The sequence below is a fragment of the Chiloscyllium punctatum genome, chromosome 5 (assembly GCF_047496795.1).
Source record: "Chiloscyllium punctatum isolate Juve2018m chromosome 5, sChiPun1.3, whole genome shotgun sequence".
In the NCBI taxonomy this organism is placed as follows: Eukaryota; Metazoa; Chordata; class Chondrichthyes; order Orectolobiformes; family Hemiscylliidae; genus Chiloscyllium; species Chiloscyllium punctatum.
Genome location: NC_092743.1, coordinates 134,708,705 through 134,728,556, shown reverse-complemented (window position 1 = coordinate 134,728,556; position 19,852 = coordinate 134,708,705). Strand labels below are relative to the sequence as shown.

At 42.2% G+C, this 19,852-nt stretch overlaps 1 protein-coding gene across 1 annotated transcript in view; it reads left to right on the top strand.

The window, feature by feature from the left end:
- The window catches only part of terf1 (telomeric repeat binding factor (NIMA-interacting) 1), a 51,214-nt gene that overhangs the window by 6,185 nt on the left and 25,177 nt on the right, over positions 1–19,852 (top strand). The window contains exons 2-5 of the mRNA XM_072571409.1: positions 10,763–10,858; positions 14,135–14,268; positions 17,561–17,650; positions 17,837–17,986. Coding sequence (XP_072427510.1) covers positions 10,763–10,858; positions 14,135–14,268; positions 17,561–17,650; positions 17,837–17,986 — 470 coding nt within the window. The remainder of the gene's footprint in view (positions 1–10,762; positions 10,859–14,134; positions 14,269–17,560; positions 17,651–17,836; positions 17,987–19,852) is intronic.

Below are 19,852 nucleotides of genomic sequence, written 5' to 3'. Positions count from 1 at the left end.
TTTTACGTACAATCCTGTTCATAAACCAATTTGTTCGTGAACAGAGTCGTTCGCATATCGAGGCGCTACTGTATATAAATTCTGTTTTGTTTTAAACTAAGTGGTTTGACCAACAACATCCCTCCCAGAATATCCACTTTACATCTGCTTAAAACAACTAGCAAATTTAGGGACCTGGCTACTTTCTTGAAATGTTTTGAGAGGGTCTGGCCTGGTTCATAACAGATTGGGTGCTCTTTGCGGGATTTGTTCTGTAGTTCTGATTTGGGATTAGGTTGTTGGACTCGAAGGCAGCTAGTAGTAGAGTGTTAATGTTTTTGGTTCCGGATGTTGAATGCGGTTGGTTTAAACAGTGCTTGAGATAGCAACGGCTCTTTCAGTCACCAAAAGTTTTCTGGAGATAGGAGAAATTACCTTGGGGGTTTTACAAAAGGTAATTAAAGCCATGCTGCTGGCCTTAGCAGACAAACTGGCGTTGGAGCTGCCTTTCTCTGTGAGGAAAGGAGCGATGGTTACAGCAACAGCTCAGCATTTAAATTTGCTGGAAACGCCGTCCAAACCTCTAGAGATGGTTAAAATTCAATTGAAAATGAAGCGACTTGAGTTAGAGGTAAAAGATAAGGAAAGGGCAACAGAAATGAAACAGTTTGAATTGTGATTAAAAGCAGAGGAAAGAGAAACAGAACAAATTGCTTTGGCAGAATAAAGAAAGAGAGAAGAAAGGAAGAAAAAGAAGGAGTTTGAATTTCAGAAATTGGCACTTAAACAGGAAAGTCAGCTCAAAAGAATGGAGATGGGGGATCTACGATATCTGCAGTCTGAGAAGATCACACTGTAGAGCTTTGCATCACAGCACAAGCGGGACAATCTTTTAACCCACCCAACCCAGGCCATCATGATATCTTGGGAATCTGGAAAGATCTTGGAGTCCCGAGAAACCTCTAAAAATTAACTTACCTGTGTTTCCAGCCATCCAGAGATGCCAAGAAAGGGAGGAGGAGCATCCTAGGACCGGTCTGCAGTTCAGCCTGCAGCAGCCTCTGAGCCAATTACTCTCTAGGCCTTGGTGAATGAGCTCTCGAAATCTCACGAGATGCTGGGGAAACAGATTGAAGAGAAGCTGGCTCCAGTCTCTCTCATGCTGCAGAAGCATGAGCAACAGCTGGGAGACCTGGAGAAGAGGACGGATGAGGTGGAGCACAGGATCACAGTGGTGGAAGCTGATGCCAGTTCATCCAAGCATAGGATCCAAGTCCTGGAGACACACGTCTGTAATTTGCGTGACCAGGTGGATGATCTTGAGAACAGGGGCAGGAGAAAAAACATTCGGATCATCGGTCTGCCTGAGGGTAAGGAAGGTGAGTAGCCTGCGGAATTTGTTGAGGATTGGTTGATGAAATTCCTTGACTGAGAGGCTTGAAGATAGAGAGGGCTTACCCGGTTGCAGCGCGGAGATCGTGTCTGGGTCAACGTCCTCTCCTGGTGTGGTTCCATCATTACCGGGATAAGGAGAGAGTCATGGAGGCTTCCAGACTCCAGGGGAAGGATCCAAAGGCCCTAATTTACGAGGGCTCTAAGATCAGGTTCTTTCAGGACTTCTCAGCGGTGGTGATCCAGAAATGAAAATCTTACGATGGTGTCAAGAGAAGACTTGAGGGAGCTTGAGATTCAGTACTCCCTGAGGTATCCAGCAGTGCTTCAGATCACCTTAGATGGATCCATACATTTCTTTGACAAGTCAGAGAAGGCAAGAAACTTTGTGGACAAACTAATCTAATTTGAACAATTTTAGTATAAATAGTGTTGTTTGGGTATGTGCTTATTATTCTGGAAAAGAAACGGAGGAAGTCCAGTTGGAGATTTATCTTTTTTTCCTCTATTAATAATAATTTGGTTTAAACTATGTGTGGTGGTGGTTGAGATGTACATTTTCAATTTCCAAGTTCGAATATACCAAAGGATGGGTGGGATATTTATTCTACTTTTTTTAAAATGTTTTTTTATTCATATTGGTATTCTATGGGGTGTTTATTCTTTTCTGCTTGTGTTTGCGGTGTGGCTCTAACTGGGAGAAGTGAAAGTGGTTAGGATGGTTAGATGCCTACTTATGGGCAGTTTGGGATGGGTAGTTGCCCCCTCTGGACAGTGGGTGAGTTCCCCTACTCAGCACCGTTGGTGCTTTATATGTTGGTTTGTTTTTTATTCTCAATAGTTTTGTAGATTTGGTGGATCATGTGACACTAAGGCTCAGCAGTTTGTCGTTCGGGTTCCTCCTCTCTGGAATTTAAATGTTTAGATTAGATTAGATTATTTACAGTGTGGAAACAGGCCCTTCGGCCCAACAAGTCCACACCGACCCGCCGAAACGTAACCCACCCAGACCCATTCTCCTACATTTACCCCTTCACCTAACACTACGGGCAATTTTAGCATGGCCAATTCACCTAACCTGCACCTTTTTTTTGGATTGCCTTTTTTTGGATTGTCTGAGGAAACCTACGCAGACACAAGGAGAATGTGCAAACTCCACACAGAGAGTTGCCTGAGGCGGGAATTGAACCCGGGTCTCTGGCGCTGTGAGACAGCAGTGCTAACCACTGTGCCACCGTGCCACCCACAAATATTATTGCAGAAGATTATGGCTAATGATTTGATTAAATGGTGTACGTGGAATATCAAAGCAAGTCACTCACCAATTAAGAGGAAGAAGGTACTCTTGAGTCTTTGAAAGGTGAAGGTGGATATTGCTTTGTTACAGGAGCCACATTTGGATGACAAGGAGCATCTGAAATTACAGCAGAATGGCCTTGACCGAGTTTATTTTTCATCATTTATTACCAGAAGTAGGAGAGTGGCTATATTGGTTAGGAAGAATCTCCTAACCATTTAAGTTATTGGAGTGTGTTAAAGACACACATGGGAGGTTTGTAATCCTTAAAGCTTTGATAAATGGGGAAGAAAATGGTGTTTTAAACGTTTATTGCCTTCCAGCTCATCCCCTTAAAGTTTTGATAGACGCTTTTTCTAAACTGATAAGTCTCAAGTCCCAGCACATCATTGTAGGGGGAGATTTTAACTGCCTCATGGATCCCATAGTAGAGAGGTTGCCCAAAGATCCTTCGATATCCTCTGTACAAGCTAAACAGTTAGTGGGTCTGTGCGGGGAGTTAGGATTGGTGGACGTCTGGTGGTGTCTCCACCCTACTGTTAGGGATTTTATGTTTTTCTCCAATCCACATAGATGTCACACAAGGATTGTTTTTTATCTAACACTTGAGGTAACCCTGGATTTGGTGGCATCTTGTATGATTGGTAATATTACCATCTCTGATCATGCTCCAGTGTACCTTATGGTTAAGATTAAGGACGTAACAGTGGGTTGGAGGTACTGGCGAATGGATCCCTTTATCTTCAAGGATAATAAGTATGTGGACTATTTCACTCGGGAGTTTCAGGCATTCCTAGACATCAACATAGGTTGATAGCTCATTCATTCTCTGGGGAACTGCCAAAGCCTATGCTAGGGGGGTTTGTTATTTCATATCCTGCCAGTAGGAAGCGGCAGAAGGGTGAGCGGCAACGTCTCCTTGAAGCAGGTTGAAGGCAGCCGCGAAGGCCCACTTTGATAGACCCTTCTTGGTCAAACTACAGAGGATTTCGGCACTGCAGTCTGCCTAAATTCCGTGCTCGTGCAGACAGCAAAGAAGGAGCTGGCTTTTGCAAAGCAAAGGTTATACGAGCGTGGTGACAAGCCAGGCAAGTACTTAGCGTATCTTGCCAGAAGGAGAAGTGCCCCACAAGCCATTACAGTGATCAGGGAAGGGTCTGGGAACCTAACATGTGACTCGAAAAAGATTAATGTGGCGTTCCAGAGATTTTACTCTAAGTTATACCAATCTGAGGATTGTGAGGAGGGGCAGGCCAAAATGGAATCCTTTTTTAGAGATATGAAGCTCCTGAGTGTGACTCCCAAACAACAGTCCTTTCTCAATGCCCCGTTATCAGAGCAAGAAGTGCAGGAAGCTGTGAGGCAGCTTCAGAGTGGAAAGGCGCCTGGTCCTGACTGACTTCCCAGTGAATTCTATAAGGAATTTATAAGTATACTGTCAGGCCCGATGCTGAATATGTTTAATGATTCATACAGTCATGATTGTTTCCCACCATCTCTGAGAGAGGCCAAATTTCACTTAACCTTTAAAAAAAGGGAAGGACCCAGAAGATTGTGCTTCATATAGGCCCATCTCACTCTTAAATGTGGACCTTAAAATCCTCTTTAAGACCCTCGTGTTAAGGCTGGAGACTGTGTTACCTTCTATTGTTAAAGAGGACCAGATGGGTTTTATAAAGGGTCACAGATCCTTCAATTATGTTCGGAAGCTGCTTAACGTAATTCAAGCATGCCAACAGCAGTCAGCACAGGGATTGGGTGATTTCTTCAGATGCAGAGAAGGCATTTGACCGAGTTGAGTGGCTGTACCTTTTCTATACTCTAGAGCAGTTTGGTTTGGGTGACGTCTTCATAAGATGGGTAAAGGTTCTGTATGGTTACTCTCTCGCAGTGGTCACCACCAGGTACGATCAAGCAATTTTAATATTTTTAGGGGCAGCCGGCAGGACAGCCCCCTTTCACCACTGCAGAAACTTAGTGAGGTGAACTATTTGGTAAGGACTCCAGACAGAAAGAAAGCTCTGTGTGTCATGTGACTATACTCAAAAGGGATTTTGACTGGGAGGGTTACAACACAGAGGGAAGAACCAAATTCAGAAGATTCTGATTTGGACATTCCTCAACGTAAATTGTCCAATGAGGAAGTTGTCAAAAATTGAGTTAAATTATTGAGTTACCTTCAAGAGGAAAATCAAAATGATCTGAGCGTTATTACTATCAAAATGGGGGCATATGTGGAAATAAGCTGGGAAGTACTAACCTAATTGTGCATGATGTAGATATAGGAAATGCTGTTCTGATTAAGCAACATCCCTATAGGCATAACCCTCTTAAGTTGGCACAGTATCAAAGGAAGATTGAACACATTCTCCAAGACAACATAATCAAATTGTGTGATAGTGACTGGAGCTCACTCATAGTAATGGTGCCAAAACCAGATGGTACCCAACAGTTATGTAGAGACTATCGCAAAGTCAATGCAGTTGCAAAGATTGATACGTATCCGATTTCGAGTTTGGAAGACTGTATTAAGAAGGTGGGACAAACAACTTATATTTTTAAGGTGGACTTGCTCAGAGGATGCTGGTACCTTTGTCAGAAAGAGCGAGGGCAATTTTGGCTTTCGTAACGCAGAATGGACTGTATCAGTTTAAAGTCTTTGCCATTGGATATGAAAAATGTGCCAGCCACATTTCAGAGACTAACCAATAAGGTCATTACCGGATTACCCAACTATATCGTATACACAGATGACCTGGTGATTTTTAGTCACAAGTGGAAGGAGCATTTGTAAAGTTTATCAGACTTGTTTGGTTGACTTCGGAAGACAGGCTTGGTGATAAACATGGCTAAAAATGAATTTGTCAAAGCCATTCCTGGGCCATGTTTTTGGACATGGACAAATGACCCCACGGAATGCAAAATCCGTCCTTCTTCAGGAAGAAGGGCTCATGCCCGAAACGTCGATTCTCCTGCTCCTTGGATGCTGCCTGACCTGGTGCGTTTTTCCAGCAACACATTTTCAGCTCTGATCTCCACCATCTGCAGTCCTCACTTTCTCCTAGTAATGTATCTGAGACAATCATATACATTTGACCATAACCCATTGAAGTTTGTGGAGAAGTTGAAAGTCAAAAATGCCAGACTGTTTCGATGGAGTTTGTTGTTACAGCCATTCAATTTGAAAATTGTGCATGTGGCAGGATAAGAAAACATGATTGCCGACACTATCAAGACTTGAATATGAAATAGAGGTGTTCAGTAGCAGGAGTGAAAGACTGAAACAAAATCTAGTCATACATGTTTGCTGTTTACAGTCAATATAGTGTGTGTGTGTGTTATAGAACATAAATAATTTAAGGGGTTTTAACATGAAGCCATCTTTGGATATTGATGGTTCATTTTAAAGGGTGCGATGTGACGATGTTGCTCCTTTAACAAAGTAATGTGGACCTTGGCTTTTTTTTTTCAGAGAGGCCATAAAAGACACAGATTCTGAAAAGTCTAAATTGAAGGGTTTTGGGGCCAATTTGATTATAGAACATAGAACATAGAACATAGAAGAATACAGCGCAGTACAGGCCCTTCAGCCCTCGATGTTGCGCCGATCAAAGCCCACCTAACCTACACTAACCCACTATCCTCCATATACCTATCCAATGCCCGCTTAAATACCCATAAAGAGGGAGAGTCCACTACTGCTACTGGCAGGGCATTCCATGAACTTACGACTCGCTGAGTGAAGAACCTACCCCTAACATCAGTCCTATATCTACCCCCCCTTAATTTAAAGCTATGCCCCCTTGTAATAGCTGACTCCATACGTGGAAAAAGGTTCTCACTGTCAACCCTATCTAACCCCCTAATCATCTTGTACACCTCTATCAAGTCACCCCTAAACCTTCTTTTCTCCAATAAAAACAACCCCAAGTGCCTCAGCCTTTCCTCATAGGATCTTCCTACCATACCAGGCAACATCCTGGTAAACTTCCTCTGCACCCGTTCCAGTGCCTCCACATCCTTCCTATAGTATGGCGACCAAAACTGCACACAATATTCCAGATGCGGCCGCACCAGAGTCTTATACAACTGCAGCATGACCTCAGGACTCCGGAACTCAATTCCTCTACCAATAAAAGCCAGTACGCCATATGCCTTCTTCACTGCACTATTTACCTGGGTGGCAACTTTCAGAGATCTGTGTACATGGACACCAAGATCCCTCTGCTCTTCCACACTACCAAGTAGTCTACCATTAGCACAGTAATCCATCTTTTTATTACTCTTACCAAAGTGAATCACTTCACACTTAGCTACATTGAACTCCATTTGCCACCTTTCTGCCCAGCTCTGCAGCTTCTCTATATCCCGCTGTAACCTGCCATATCCTTCCTCACTGTCTACAACTCCTCCGACTTTCGTATCATCCGCAAACTTGCTCACCCAACCTTCTAACCCTTCCTCCAGGTCATTTATAAAAATGACAAACAGCAATGGTCCCAAAACAGATCCTTGCGGAACACCGCTAGTGACGGCACTCCAAGATGAACCTTTGCCATCAACTACTACCCTCTGTCTTCTTCCAGCCAGCCAATTCCTAATCCAAACCTCCAACTCACCCTCAATGCCATATCTCTGTATTTTCTGCAGTAGCCTACCATGGGGGACCTTATCAAACGCCTTACTAAAATCCATATATACCACATCTACCGCTTTCCCCTCATCTACCTCCTTAGTCACCTTCTCAAAGAATTCAATAAGGTTTGTGAGGCACGACCTGCCCTTCACAAAACCATGCTGACTATCCTTGATCACATCATTCTTATCCAGATGTGCATAAATCCTATCCCTTACAATTCTCTCTAAGACTTTGCCCACAACAGAAGTGAGACTCACTGGCCTATAGTTACTAGGATTATCCCTACTCCCCTTCTTGAACAAGGGAACCACGTTTGCTAGCCTCCAGTCCTCTGGCACTACTCCTGTCGACAAAGAGGACACAAAAATCAAGGCCAATGGCTCTGCAATCTCCTCCCTTGCTTCCCAGAGAATCCTGGGATAAATGCCATCAGGCCCAGGGGACTTATCTATTTTCACCCTTGCCAGAATTTCCAACACCTCTTCTCTACATATCTCAAAGCCATCCATTCTACTTATTCGTGCCTCAGTATTCATATCGACAACAATGTCCTGTTCCTGAGTGAATACTGACGAAAAGTATTCATTCAGCGCCTCCCCAATCTCTTCAGCCTCCACACGCAACTTCCCATTACTATCCTTGATTGGACCTATTCCTTCCCTAGTCATTCTTTTATTCCTAACATACCTATAGAAAGCCTTAGGGTTTTCCCTAATCCTACCAACTAAGCACCTTTCATGTCCCCTCCTTGCTGCTCTTAGCTCTCTCTTCAGGTCCTTCCGGGCTACCTTATAACTCTCAATTGCCCCTATTGAACCTTCACGCCTCATCTTTACAAAGGCCGCCCTCTTCCATTTAACAAGGGATTCCAACTCCTTATTAAACCACGGCTCCCTCACACGACCCTTTCCTCCCTGCCTGATAGGTACGTACTTATCAACGACACTCAATAGTTGCTCCTTGAACAAGTTCCACATATCAATTACGCTCTTGCCTTGGAATCTACTTTTCCAATCCACACATCCTAAGTCATGCCTCAACGCATCATAATTTCCCTGCCCCCAGCTATAACTCTTGCCCTGTAGTACACACTTATCCCTCTCCATCACTAGAGTAAAAATCACCGAATTGTGGTCACTGTCCCCAAAGTGCTCACCTACCCCTAGTTCTAATACCTGGCCTGGTTCGTTACCCAGAACCAAATCCAGTATGGCCTCACCTCTTGTTGGCTTATCTACATATTGTGTCAGGAAACTCTCCTGCACACATTGCACAAACACTGACCCATCTAACGAACTTGAGCTATAGCTTTCCCAATCAATATCAGGAAAGTTAAAGTCTCCCATAACAATCACCCTATTACTGTCACTCTTCTCCTGAATCATCTTCGCAATCCTTTCTTCAACGATTCTAGGACTATTAGGAGGCCTGTAAAAGACTCCTAACTGGGTGACCTCACCTCTCCTATTCCTAACCTCAACCCAAACTACCTCAGATGGCAAATCTTCGTCCATCTTCCTTTCCACCGCTGTAATACTATCTTTGACAAGCAAAGCCACACCCCCCCCTCTTTTGCCCCCACCTCTGACCCTACTAAAACATTTAAACCCTGGAACCTGCAACAGCCAATCCTGTCCCTGATCTAGCCACGTCTCCGTAATAGCTAACAGATACCTCAGGCAGAAGGCTGTCAAGTTTTTTTTAAAAAGTCTGGTACGATACAATGGAGTGGCCAGTTCTCCCAGCTCAGCTTTTCTGTGTCTGGCTATTCAATGAAAGCAGTCAGGCAGTAGTGTTTAGAAACTGCTGGACCCAAAGAAGCAGGTCCATGCTGGTCCTCTCTCTCTGATATCTTTCCTGTAAGACTGTGGGTTTGATTTTACCTTTGGTGCCAAGGGGTGTTTATGGGATTGTTGCAAGTATTTGAAACAGCATCATTAAGTTGGGATGATCTGTTGGGTTTTTGGATACCATTAGCTATTCAGTATTTTGTTCTCTTTAGTTTGTGTTTCATTCGGTAATCTTGTAAATAAATTCTGTTTTGTTTAAAACGAAGTGGTTTGACCAACTGCATCCCTCCCAGAATATCTGCTTTACATCTGCTTAAAACAACTGCAAATTTAGGGTCTTGGCTACGTTCTTGAAATGATTTGAGGGGGTCTGGCCTGGTCCATAACAATATGGAGGGGATGTTTCCTCATACCAGAGAATCTAGAGCTAGGGAGTCAATGTTTAAAAATTGGGAGTCTTCCATTTAAAACAGATGAGGTGATTTTTGTTTTCCTGATGGTCAAGAGTCCAACCTGTGTGTGTCCACTTTTGAGAGTCTAAGTTTGCAACTGGCAATGGCTCTACTTGGTTATTAAGGCATCAGTGTGATTGTCAAGGTCTGATCAACACTATCTAAGGTTAAAAGAGAAAGTGTGGAATCATATTCTTCAGTTCATTCTATCTGCATTTATTATCCAACCATTTTTTTATTTGTGTGTTTGGCTTCCATCTGTTTTCCATTTGATTTTTCTGTGCCATATTCATCATGGTACCCACTGATGTTGCATCTGAGGAGGTAACCTTTGGTATACCATTCTCTTAAGAAGCTTGCTGTTGAGAATTAACCCCTCTACCCTTACTTTATGTCGCTAGCTCTTCAGATATTGTGCATTTTATAACTGTAGATTATGGAAGGAGAAAATAAGGACTGCACATCCTGGAGATCAGTGTCGAGAATGTGGTGCTGGAGAAGCACAGCAGGTCAGGCAGCCTCAGAGGAGCAGGAGAATCTACATAAGCTTTTCATCAATAATAGTATAATGTAGATTATGGAAGACAGTATCAATTGTGAGCAAGATATTTCCAAATCATACTTTGTGTATAAATCTATCAATATCCCCGCAACAGCAAATCCAGATTTGAAGCTGACAATGATTGTCTGAACGCTAGTCTTGTCTGCTTGATCTGTTGCTTGCCCTCTCTAAATTGCTGCAACTTGTCACTTCTGACCTTGCCCTCCCTTCCTATTGTTGTCATACTTCATCAGTTGGAAGCCTTTTCCTTTTATTTTACTTTTGACAAAATTATAGTCGTCTCCCACCAAACTTGACTGAAGTTTCCTCTGGGTTCCCTTTTAATTTCTGTTATTGTTAATTTTTCCTATCAAAGGAATTCTCTTGCCCATCTCTGCTGCTATTTCCTGGATCTCACTCGCCCCAGAAGCCCTTCATCCCGTAGCTCCTTAAACATGCGCAATATTGTTTGAGCACTTGGTGATCTTTCTCCAGCTCTATTATGTGGACTCTATGGTCCTGATAAAATATGCAATAGTGAAACAACACACCTCCAGTTTGATCATTTTAAAACTGCCTTTTAGAAAAAAAATCTTATATAATGAATATACTGTGCTAGGCATGTCACACAAGCTTAGAATGCAGTAATTATGACATGTGTTTCTCTTCTAGGTTTACTTCAGCACCCATCTACTACAGAGTCCATTCAGGAAAAGAAGGTGTATGTCTGCCAAATCCTGTCCCGAATTGTTGAAGGGAAGAATCTTGGTAATTAATTTGTTTTATTATACAGTTTATTATTCCCCCAATTGTGTATAAATTACCACAAGCTACCTTTAATTTAACAACTTATTAAGAAATGTCACAGACAATCAAATACTGAAACAATTATTCAAAGTATGTAAGTTAGCTTGCTGAGCTTGAAGGTTTATTTTCAGATGTTGCATCACCAAACTAGGTAACATCATCAGTGAGAGTCTGTCTGGTGGTATGTCCTGCCTCTCTATTTATAGATCTTTGTTTCTTAAGGTGGGTGATGTCATTTCCGGCTATCCTTTTCAAGGGAAGGTAGATAGAATTTAAGTCGATGTGTTTATTGATGGAGTTCTGGTTAGACTGCCATGCCCCTAAGAATTCTCATACGTGCGGGTCTTTTTCCGCCTGTCCTAGGAAGTGTGTGTTGTCCCAGTCAAAGTAGTGTCCTCCTTTGTCTGTATGTGTAGAAACTAGTGATAGTGGGTGGTGTCGTTTGGTGGCTGTTTGGTGTGCTAGTTTGTCCGATGTAGTGCTTTTTACAGTTCTTGCATTGTATCTTGTAAATGGTATTAGTTTTACTGGTAGTATCTAATGGATCCTTTAGGTTCATTAATCACTATTTAAGTGTGTTGGTAGATTTGTGAGCTACCGTGATGCCAAACTTTGGGTCAGCAATGGAGATGACACCTTTGTCATCACAAAACGGAACAAATTAGAGGAAACATGCAACACCATCAACAATACCCTGACAGGCATAAAATTCACAAAAAAGGAGAACGACCACAAATTCCCATTCTTAGACTTGACAGTTGAACGTACAGTTAATGGAGAGCTTCAAGCCAGCATCTACAGAATAACTACAAACACCGACCAAATACTTAACTCCAGAAACAATCATCCTAACACCTACAAACGGAACTGCATCAAGACATTATTTCAATAAGCTACATCACACTGCAGCACCCAAGAACTACAAAAAGCAAAAGAAAAATATCTATACAATGTTTTCAAGAAAAACGGGTACCCAATAAACACAATCCACTGATTCCTCCGAAACAAACCCAAACAAGCAGACACAACGCAAACAAAAACTATAGCCACATTACCTTACATCAAAGACATGTCAGAAGTGACTTCCAGACTACTCAGGCCCCTTGGCATCATGATAGCCGCACGAACCTACCAACACATTTAAATAGCAACGAATGAACCTAAAGGATCCATTAGATATTACCTGCAAAACTAACATGATTTACAAGATACCATGCCCAGAACTGTAAAAAGCACTACATCAGGCAAACTAGCAGGAAACTTGCCACCAGGATACATGGACACCAACTGGCCACCAAACAACGCCACCCACTATCACTAGTTTCTATATACACAGACAAAGAAGGACACCACTTTGACTGGAACAACACACACATCCTAGGACAGGCGAAACAAAGACACATGTGTATGAGAATTCTTAGGGGCATGACATTCTAACCAGAACTCCATCAATAAACACATCATTTTAGATCCTATCTACCTTCACTTGGAAAAAGGAACCGGAAATGACATCACCCACCTTAAGAAACCAAGACCTATAAATAGAGAGGCAGGACATACTGTCAGCACTTCACTGGAGACTCTCACTGATGATGTTATCTAGTATGGTGATGAAACATCTGAAAACAAACCTTCAAGCTCAGCGAGCTAACTTACATACTTATCATAAACCTGAGCTGCAAATCTTCTCAAAAATTGCTAATAATGATTCAAACTTCACTGCATGTAGCGACCAAAATAAGACCCCTCAAGTAAGCAAGTTAAGCCTCACAACCCAACCTAGCTATTATCAGATTAATGTGGAATTTAGCTATGAATCCATTCAGTGGTGTTTGTCTCTGGATGTCCAGGGTTCTGCTTTTAAGGAATTCTGGAGTTGAAATTTTGTGCAGTTTGCAATCCTTCAAATTTGTAATGTGACATTATTGGGTAAAGAGTAGAGCTGGAAAAAAGCACAGCAGGTGAAGCAACATCAGTGGAGACGGGGAATCAACATTTTAGGTCAGAACCTTTCATCAGGACTGGGGAGGGGAAGGGGGTCTGCGAAACAAATAGGGTGAAGTGGGTCAGGCTGGGGGAGAGGTGGGTGGGATGACGATAGCTGGATGCAGGTAGGAGGTGGCTGTGATTGGTTAGTGGGAAGGATGGAGCGGATAGGTGGGTAGGAAGATGGACAGGTAGGGTCAGGTTAAGGGGGTGGGGTGGACAGGGAAGGCTGGGCCTGGGATGAGGTGGGAGGGCAGGGAGATTTGGAAGCTGGTGAATTCTATGTTAAGGCCATATGGTTGTAAGTACCCTGGGAAGATGAGGTGTTCTTCTTCAAGCTTGCATGTGGCCTTGTGTTGCCAGTGGAGGAGGCCCAGGATGGACATGTCATTGGGGGAGAGAAAGGGGGAGTTGGAAGAACCTTGTACTTTACAGGATCTTGAATGTTTCTTCATCTCTTGCACAAACCAAGATGTTCCACAGCATTATTTCTGATCATTTTGCTGTTATTTTCCCAAGTATGAGATTTCAAGGGCTCCTTCAACTGTCTAGGTCACCTTCCAAGCGTGTCTCAATTGTGGACTCCCCAGTTTGAATATGAAGCTTATTGCAAACTTGCAAAGTGACTCCTCATCAGAAAGCCTCCTCTGCTACACATATACTGCTCCTGACCAAGTCTTCAACTGCACATGGACTGGAATAGCTAGGTTGCTACCTGGTTGTTAAGGTGATAGGTTTGGAAGATGCTATTGAAGAAGTGTTGTCAAGCTACTGCACTGTGCACTGTAGAAATAAACATTGCAGAGTCACTTCAAGATCCCAACCAGAAATAAGAAAATTTCTGGTTGGGTGACTGTTCAGCCAAAACTGCCATTTTTGCAAGGCTAATGATGTCACAGTGATGCAGTTTTCAATCTATACACTCTGTCTCCTCACCACAAGTTGCTGAGTGATTTACAGTTTAATGCTGCCTATGTTACATTTTATATTGTTGGAAAGTTCTGTGTCAATAACTTAAAACATGAATTCTGTTTGATAACTAAATGTAATGCAGTTCACATTTTAGCTTTTCATAACTTTGTGCACCTCCTGTGCAGCCTTAATCCTGTATGCCTCACTCAGTCCAAGTACCCTATGATCTGTATGCTCTCATTTGCTATGATCTGCCTGTACTGCTTTTCACTCTGCTTAGGTATTAAATCAAATTAAATGAAATCAACAAGTCTTTCTTTTTTAAATTTTGCACTTCAGGTGTCCAATTTGACCAAGATGATTCAATAACTCCATTGGAATCTGCATTAATGGTTTTGACTGAAATGGCAGATAACAAGCACTTAAAGAAAGATGCACTGTATTCGGATCTAAAGCAGTTGCTTCAAGTTCAGGTTAGTTTTGTGGTTCAAGTGGTGACTGTTATGCACGGTGTGTTGAGAAAACCATTTTGATTTTCTGCTTTAACAAACTATGCTAATGCAATCTAAAGCAAAAACCTGCCTTGTCCAATAGGTACCCTGCAGGTCAGAATGTGGCCCATGGAAGTGTATTTGCAGCCACCAGTCCTTATACAAGATACACTGAAGAACAGACTCTTTCCCAAAAGTATTCAATGGGAAACTCTTAGGGATAAAATAGACTGTGGTTGCATGGGCAGCAAGCAGGGGAAGATAATGAATTTCAGTTTGCAGAAAACAGAAACACAGAAACAAAAGCAGACATTGCTGGAAAAACTCAGCAGGTCTGGCAGCATCTATGGAGACAAATCAAAGTCAACATTTCAGGTCCAGTGACCCTATGAGGAAAGGTTGAGCTTTTCCAGCAATTTTTATGTTTTTGTTTCTGATTACAGCATCTGCGGTTCTTTCAACTTTTAACAGAAGTGCACTGTAAGTTGGGAGGGTGTGACGCAAGGAGGTTGAAGGACAGACATTGAAAAGACATTGGAAAAAGAAGACAAGGTGCTTGTCCTCACACACAGGTGTCAGACACCAAAAGGACTGCAGTGAGAAAGAGCAGAACAGCCTATCTGAGTCTGTTGTTTGAGTGTTTTAACGACTGAGAGAGTGACATTGTGTGAGAGTTGTGTGAGTGAGGCTGTTTGTGTGTGTGTGTATGTGGTTAAAACAAGGGCTCTGCTTGGGTATAAATTGTGAGAGTGAGTGAGTGTGTGAGTGAGTGCAGATTTAAACCAGGTGAGTGAAAATTACTTGTCTGAACCGGTTGTGAATTCAATACCCAAGAGTGCAATAGATGCTGGGATATTGAGGAAATTTAAGGAGGAGATAGATTTTTGATTAGTAATAGATTGAAGTGTTGTGGAGAGCAGGTAAAGTGATCTTGAGGCTGTGATATGATCAGCCATGTTTGTGTTAAATGGCAAAGCAGGCTTGAGGGGCTGAATTTCCTATTCCTGATCTTAGTTCTTATTAGTTGATTTATTTTTATTTAGTTCTCCTGCTCCCTTCCTGAAACACTATCCATACAAAAACAGGAGAGGACAAATTTCAAAACTGAAAGACAACTTATTTCCCTTCCTATTTCTTGTACAAATTCCACCAGCTTAAGTGCATACCGCCGGAAGTGAACACAAGATCAGGATTAGTTAAATCCAACTCTTTCAAACATCTTCAGTCTCTCCTTGTTCCCTTGTAATCAAGTCTTGGGCCTAGTCTGTGTTTCTCGAAGTCTGCTTCTTAAGTGAAAGGAAAAAAGGATGGTTTAACTGTTAGCTCTGCTAATTGGCACTTTAATGATCATCTTTATTAATTATTCACTTCTTTATCTATGAATTTATTGCTCTCACATTTTTGCTCAAGGAATGTATGGTTTCTTTAAACCTCAACTTTTATTTTGAAATTCATGTTTAATATTGCCATAAGAGTTATCTTTCTAAAATGTGCTCATTAGTTCATTAAATGAAAAAAAAGACGAAATTTGGCCGTCACCAGAAAAAATCGAAAATCACACAATACCAGGTTATAGTTCAACAGGACTATAACCTAGTGTTGTGTGATTTTTTAACTTTGTCCATCCCAGTCCAACACCGGCACCTCCATATCAGAAAAGGTTGGACAAACCTGCTATAAATAGGACTGTTAGCATTTTTAGAGAGAACTATTTCAGTCGAGATATATCTACATTGTAAAGCTGTTTACATAGCGCTTGTCATTGTGAATTTATTTTAATTGTAAACTGAAACCCGAAGTAGATGTAACTACTTAAGTACGGGAATCTTCACTTGAAATAATTCTCATGCATGCAGTTGTGACCAAGTGAGGTTTGGGAATCAACTCCCCTCTGTAATATTGTAGGTTGTGAGAAAATGAATGGTTCTCTTAAGACCACATTGTGAGCAGTGAATACAGTAGGCTAGATTGAGTGAAGCGCAGGTAAATTACTGTTTCACCTGGATGGTGTCACTGATGACTTGGATTGAGATGAGAAGGGAAATAAACAGGCTGGTGTTACATTTTTTGCAATTGAAAGAGAAAGTGCGTGAGCTGTCGGGAGATGTTAGAAGTGGAGGTGAAGTGGACCCGGGTGTCCTGGAGTGAATGGACTCTGAGGAAAGCTGACAAGGGAGGAGAGACAAATATGTATCTGGTAATGGCATCCGACAGGAGATGGTGGAAATGGCTAATGATCTTTTGGATGTATATGCTGATAGGATGGTATCTGAGGATGAGGGGGTTCCCTATCACTGTTATATAAAGAAACAGAGAGGGTGAGGGCCAAAGTGTGGGGGATGGGTCAGACATGACTGAGGATTCACAACCATGGAGGTGGGGAATCCTCTGATGAGGGGAACAAGGTGGACATTTCGGAGGCCCCCTTGTCGAAGCTGACATCGTTGGAACAGACACAACAGAAATGGAGGCATTAGGAAAATGGAATAGTCTTTGCAGGAAGCAGGGTGTGAAGATGAGTATGAGGATTTTGGGGAGACAAAACACAGACTGGATGACTGCTTTGCAGTACACACTTACCTTCTGTCCCCAAAAATGACCCTGAGCAGCTAGGTGCCTGCCACTTCAACACATGACAATGTTCCCTCGGCAGCATCTATGTCTCGGGCTGCTGCAGTGTTCCAGCAAAGTTCAGCATAAACTGGAAGAACAACATCTCATTTTCTGCTTGGAAACCCTGCAGCCTTCTGGACTCGATATAAAGTTCAGTAATTTTAGGGCATGACTCCCAACCCACCAGGCTTTGCTGTCATACGGGCTACCACTAGTTGTCTCCCATTAGCAGCTATCTATTCTCCCATGGTGACTTATACCCATTCCTTTGTCTACTCAACTGTTACTCTCTCACTGTCTGAGTTCCATCTCCACATATCATTTACTCCCTTCCCCACACTATATTTAACATGTATATCAACGTTTCCTAGCTACAATTAGTTCTGAAGATGGGTCACTGGCCCAAAACCTTAACTCTGCTTTCTGTCCACAGATGCTGCCGGACTTGCTGAGCTTCTCCAGTAAATTCTGGTTTTGTTTCTGATTTCCATCATCCATTGTTCTTTGGCTTTCAAGTTTTCTACCATACTGGTTAATCCCCTGGGTGGGATGGGGGAACTATATACAATCAGCAATTGCTACCCAAGATCAGTGACATCAGAAAATCTTTTGCTTTTATTTCAATCACCTAAAAAGCTTTCTTCTTACTTTTGCTTTGTAGAGTGTGGCAGTCTGTATGGAAATGGGAGATTTTGAGAGAGCTTTTGAAGTTCTGGAGCGAGAATTTCAAGATAACCTGGATTCTGACCAGGTATTTGTGTTTCAATTCTCCTGTATTTAAAGATGTTGCAATGAATCTCCTGTTTCTAGCAACGGATTTTCTGTTAGATGTCACAATTTGGCAGTTTAGTTTATTGATCTCTGAGACTAAATTGTTAGACTATATTTTGTATAACTTTTGTGTTTCACTTATCATCTTGCTTATTTTGTTTTCCAGCCTTTAAAAAGGAAACTATCTTTAGTTATCAGTAAGAAAGATCTGAACCATAAATTCCTCAACAACTTCAGTAGTGAACGATTAATGGATGTAGCTGCATCACTTGCAAACAAACTACTAAATAAGGAAAAGTCACAGTTTCTAGTCCAAGTAAGTGTTACTTCCATCAACTTGATTTTTTTTTCTTGTTGCCTCTCAACACTGGGATAATTCCTTTGAAATAATTGAAGACTCTGACAGTCCCTCAGAATAGTGGGTAACTTGCTTTCTGTCTGATTCGATAGGTTTTCAGATGGCTGAAAGTTAAGTGTACAATGTGCATTTTTTGCTGCGGGTGGTGCTTTAACTATTGGGTAGATGAGTTTTTCTGAGATTTTTGTGCTCCCTTCAGCTTTGCCTGTCCAGGTTCCTGACAAAGTCTTTGATGTGTTCAACCAGCCTCTTCATTTTGCTTGGTCACAAGCTAGGGTCTTCCATGTGGGGCCTTTTCAGGAATGCTTAGAGGGCATCCCTAAACTGTTACCACAGTCTTCTTGGGGATCTTCACCTATGACCAAGTTAGGAGTAAGTAGACAGACAAGAGGCTGGAAGAACACAGCAAGCCAAGCAGCATCAGGAGGTCCAGAAGTTGACCCTTAAGGTGAACCCTGAAGGTATAGCTCTTCTACAGGACTGGGGGTCAGTGTAGGGGAGCTGCAGATAAAGGGGGTGGCGGGGGCAGGATGAAGAAGTAAGGATAGCTGAAGACAGGTAGAGGGTACGACCTAATTGGTCAATGGGAGGAATGAATCAGGTTTGTGGCAGTGAGGAGGAGGGGCTGGGAAAGGACTCAGGGGATGGGGAGGGAGGTTATTTGAAATTGGAGAACTCAGTGTTGAGTCCTCCAGTCTGTAGAGTGCCCAGGCAGAAGATAAGATGTTGTTCCTCCAGTAGGCGCTATGGATTGTTTTGGCAGTGGAGGAGACCAAGGATAGTCATGTCGGAAAGCGAGTGGTTGGGGCAATTGAAACGGGTGGTGACTGGGAGGTCTGGTCTGTGAGTCCAGCTGTGATGCTCGGTGAGCTGTTCCCTAAGTTTACCTAAGAGTAAAATAATTGATTAAGTAAGTGAGTAGGCAAAAACTTAGCAAATGAAATATAACGTATGAAATATGTGAGGTTATACACTTTGACAGGAAGAATAAAAGAGCTGAATGTTATTTAAATGGGGAAAGGCTGTAATAAGCTGCAACTCTGAGGTATTTGGAGGTTCTAGTGCATGAATCACAAAAAGCTAGTATGCGAGTTCGTTGGGTAGTTGGGAATGGCAAATGGAATGTTGGCCTTTATTTTAAAGGGAATGGAGTATAAAAAATAGAGAATTTTTTTGCTAAAGCTGTTCAAGGCACTGGTTAGACTACAGCTGGAATTCTGTAAATAGTCCTAGTCCCTTATCTATGGAAAGTTATACTGGTGTTAGAGGCTGCTCTTAGAACATCCAGTTGGTTGACCCCGGGCATTGAGGAATTTTCTGGTGAGGAGCAATTGAATGTGCTGGGCTTGTATTTATTGGAGTTTCGAAGAATAAGAGGATACCTTATGGAAATAATTTTCTTAGGGGGCTTGACAGGTTAGATGCAAAGAAGTTATTTCTGCTTATTGGGGAGTTTAGGGCCAGAGGGCAGAATCTCAGATGTCTGCTGTTTGAGACAGGAAAAAGAAGGAGGAATTTTTTTCTCTGAGGTTCATTAACTTGTGGAATTCTTTACCACATAGGGCTTTTGAGGCTGGATATTTTAGTATATTCAAGGCTGATAGATTTTTAATTAGTAAGGGAATTAAGGTTTGTAGGATAAGGCAGAAAAGTGGAATTAAGGATTATCGAATCAGCTGTGGTCTCATTGAGTGACTGAGTGGACTCAATGGGCTGTATTGCCGACTTCTGCTCTTATATTCTATGATCTACACATACATTCTGCTTCTTCACTTTCATCAATTTATTGTCACCTTTTATTTCGAATTGCTACCATTTCAAGTT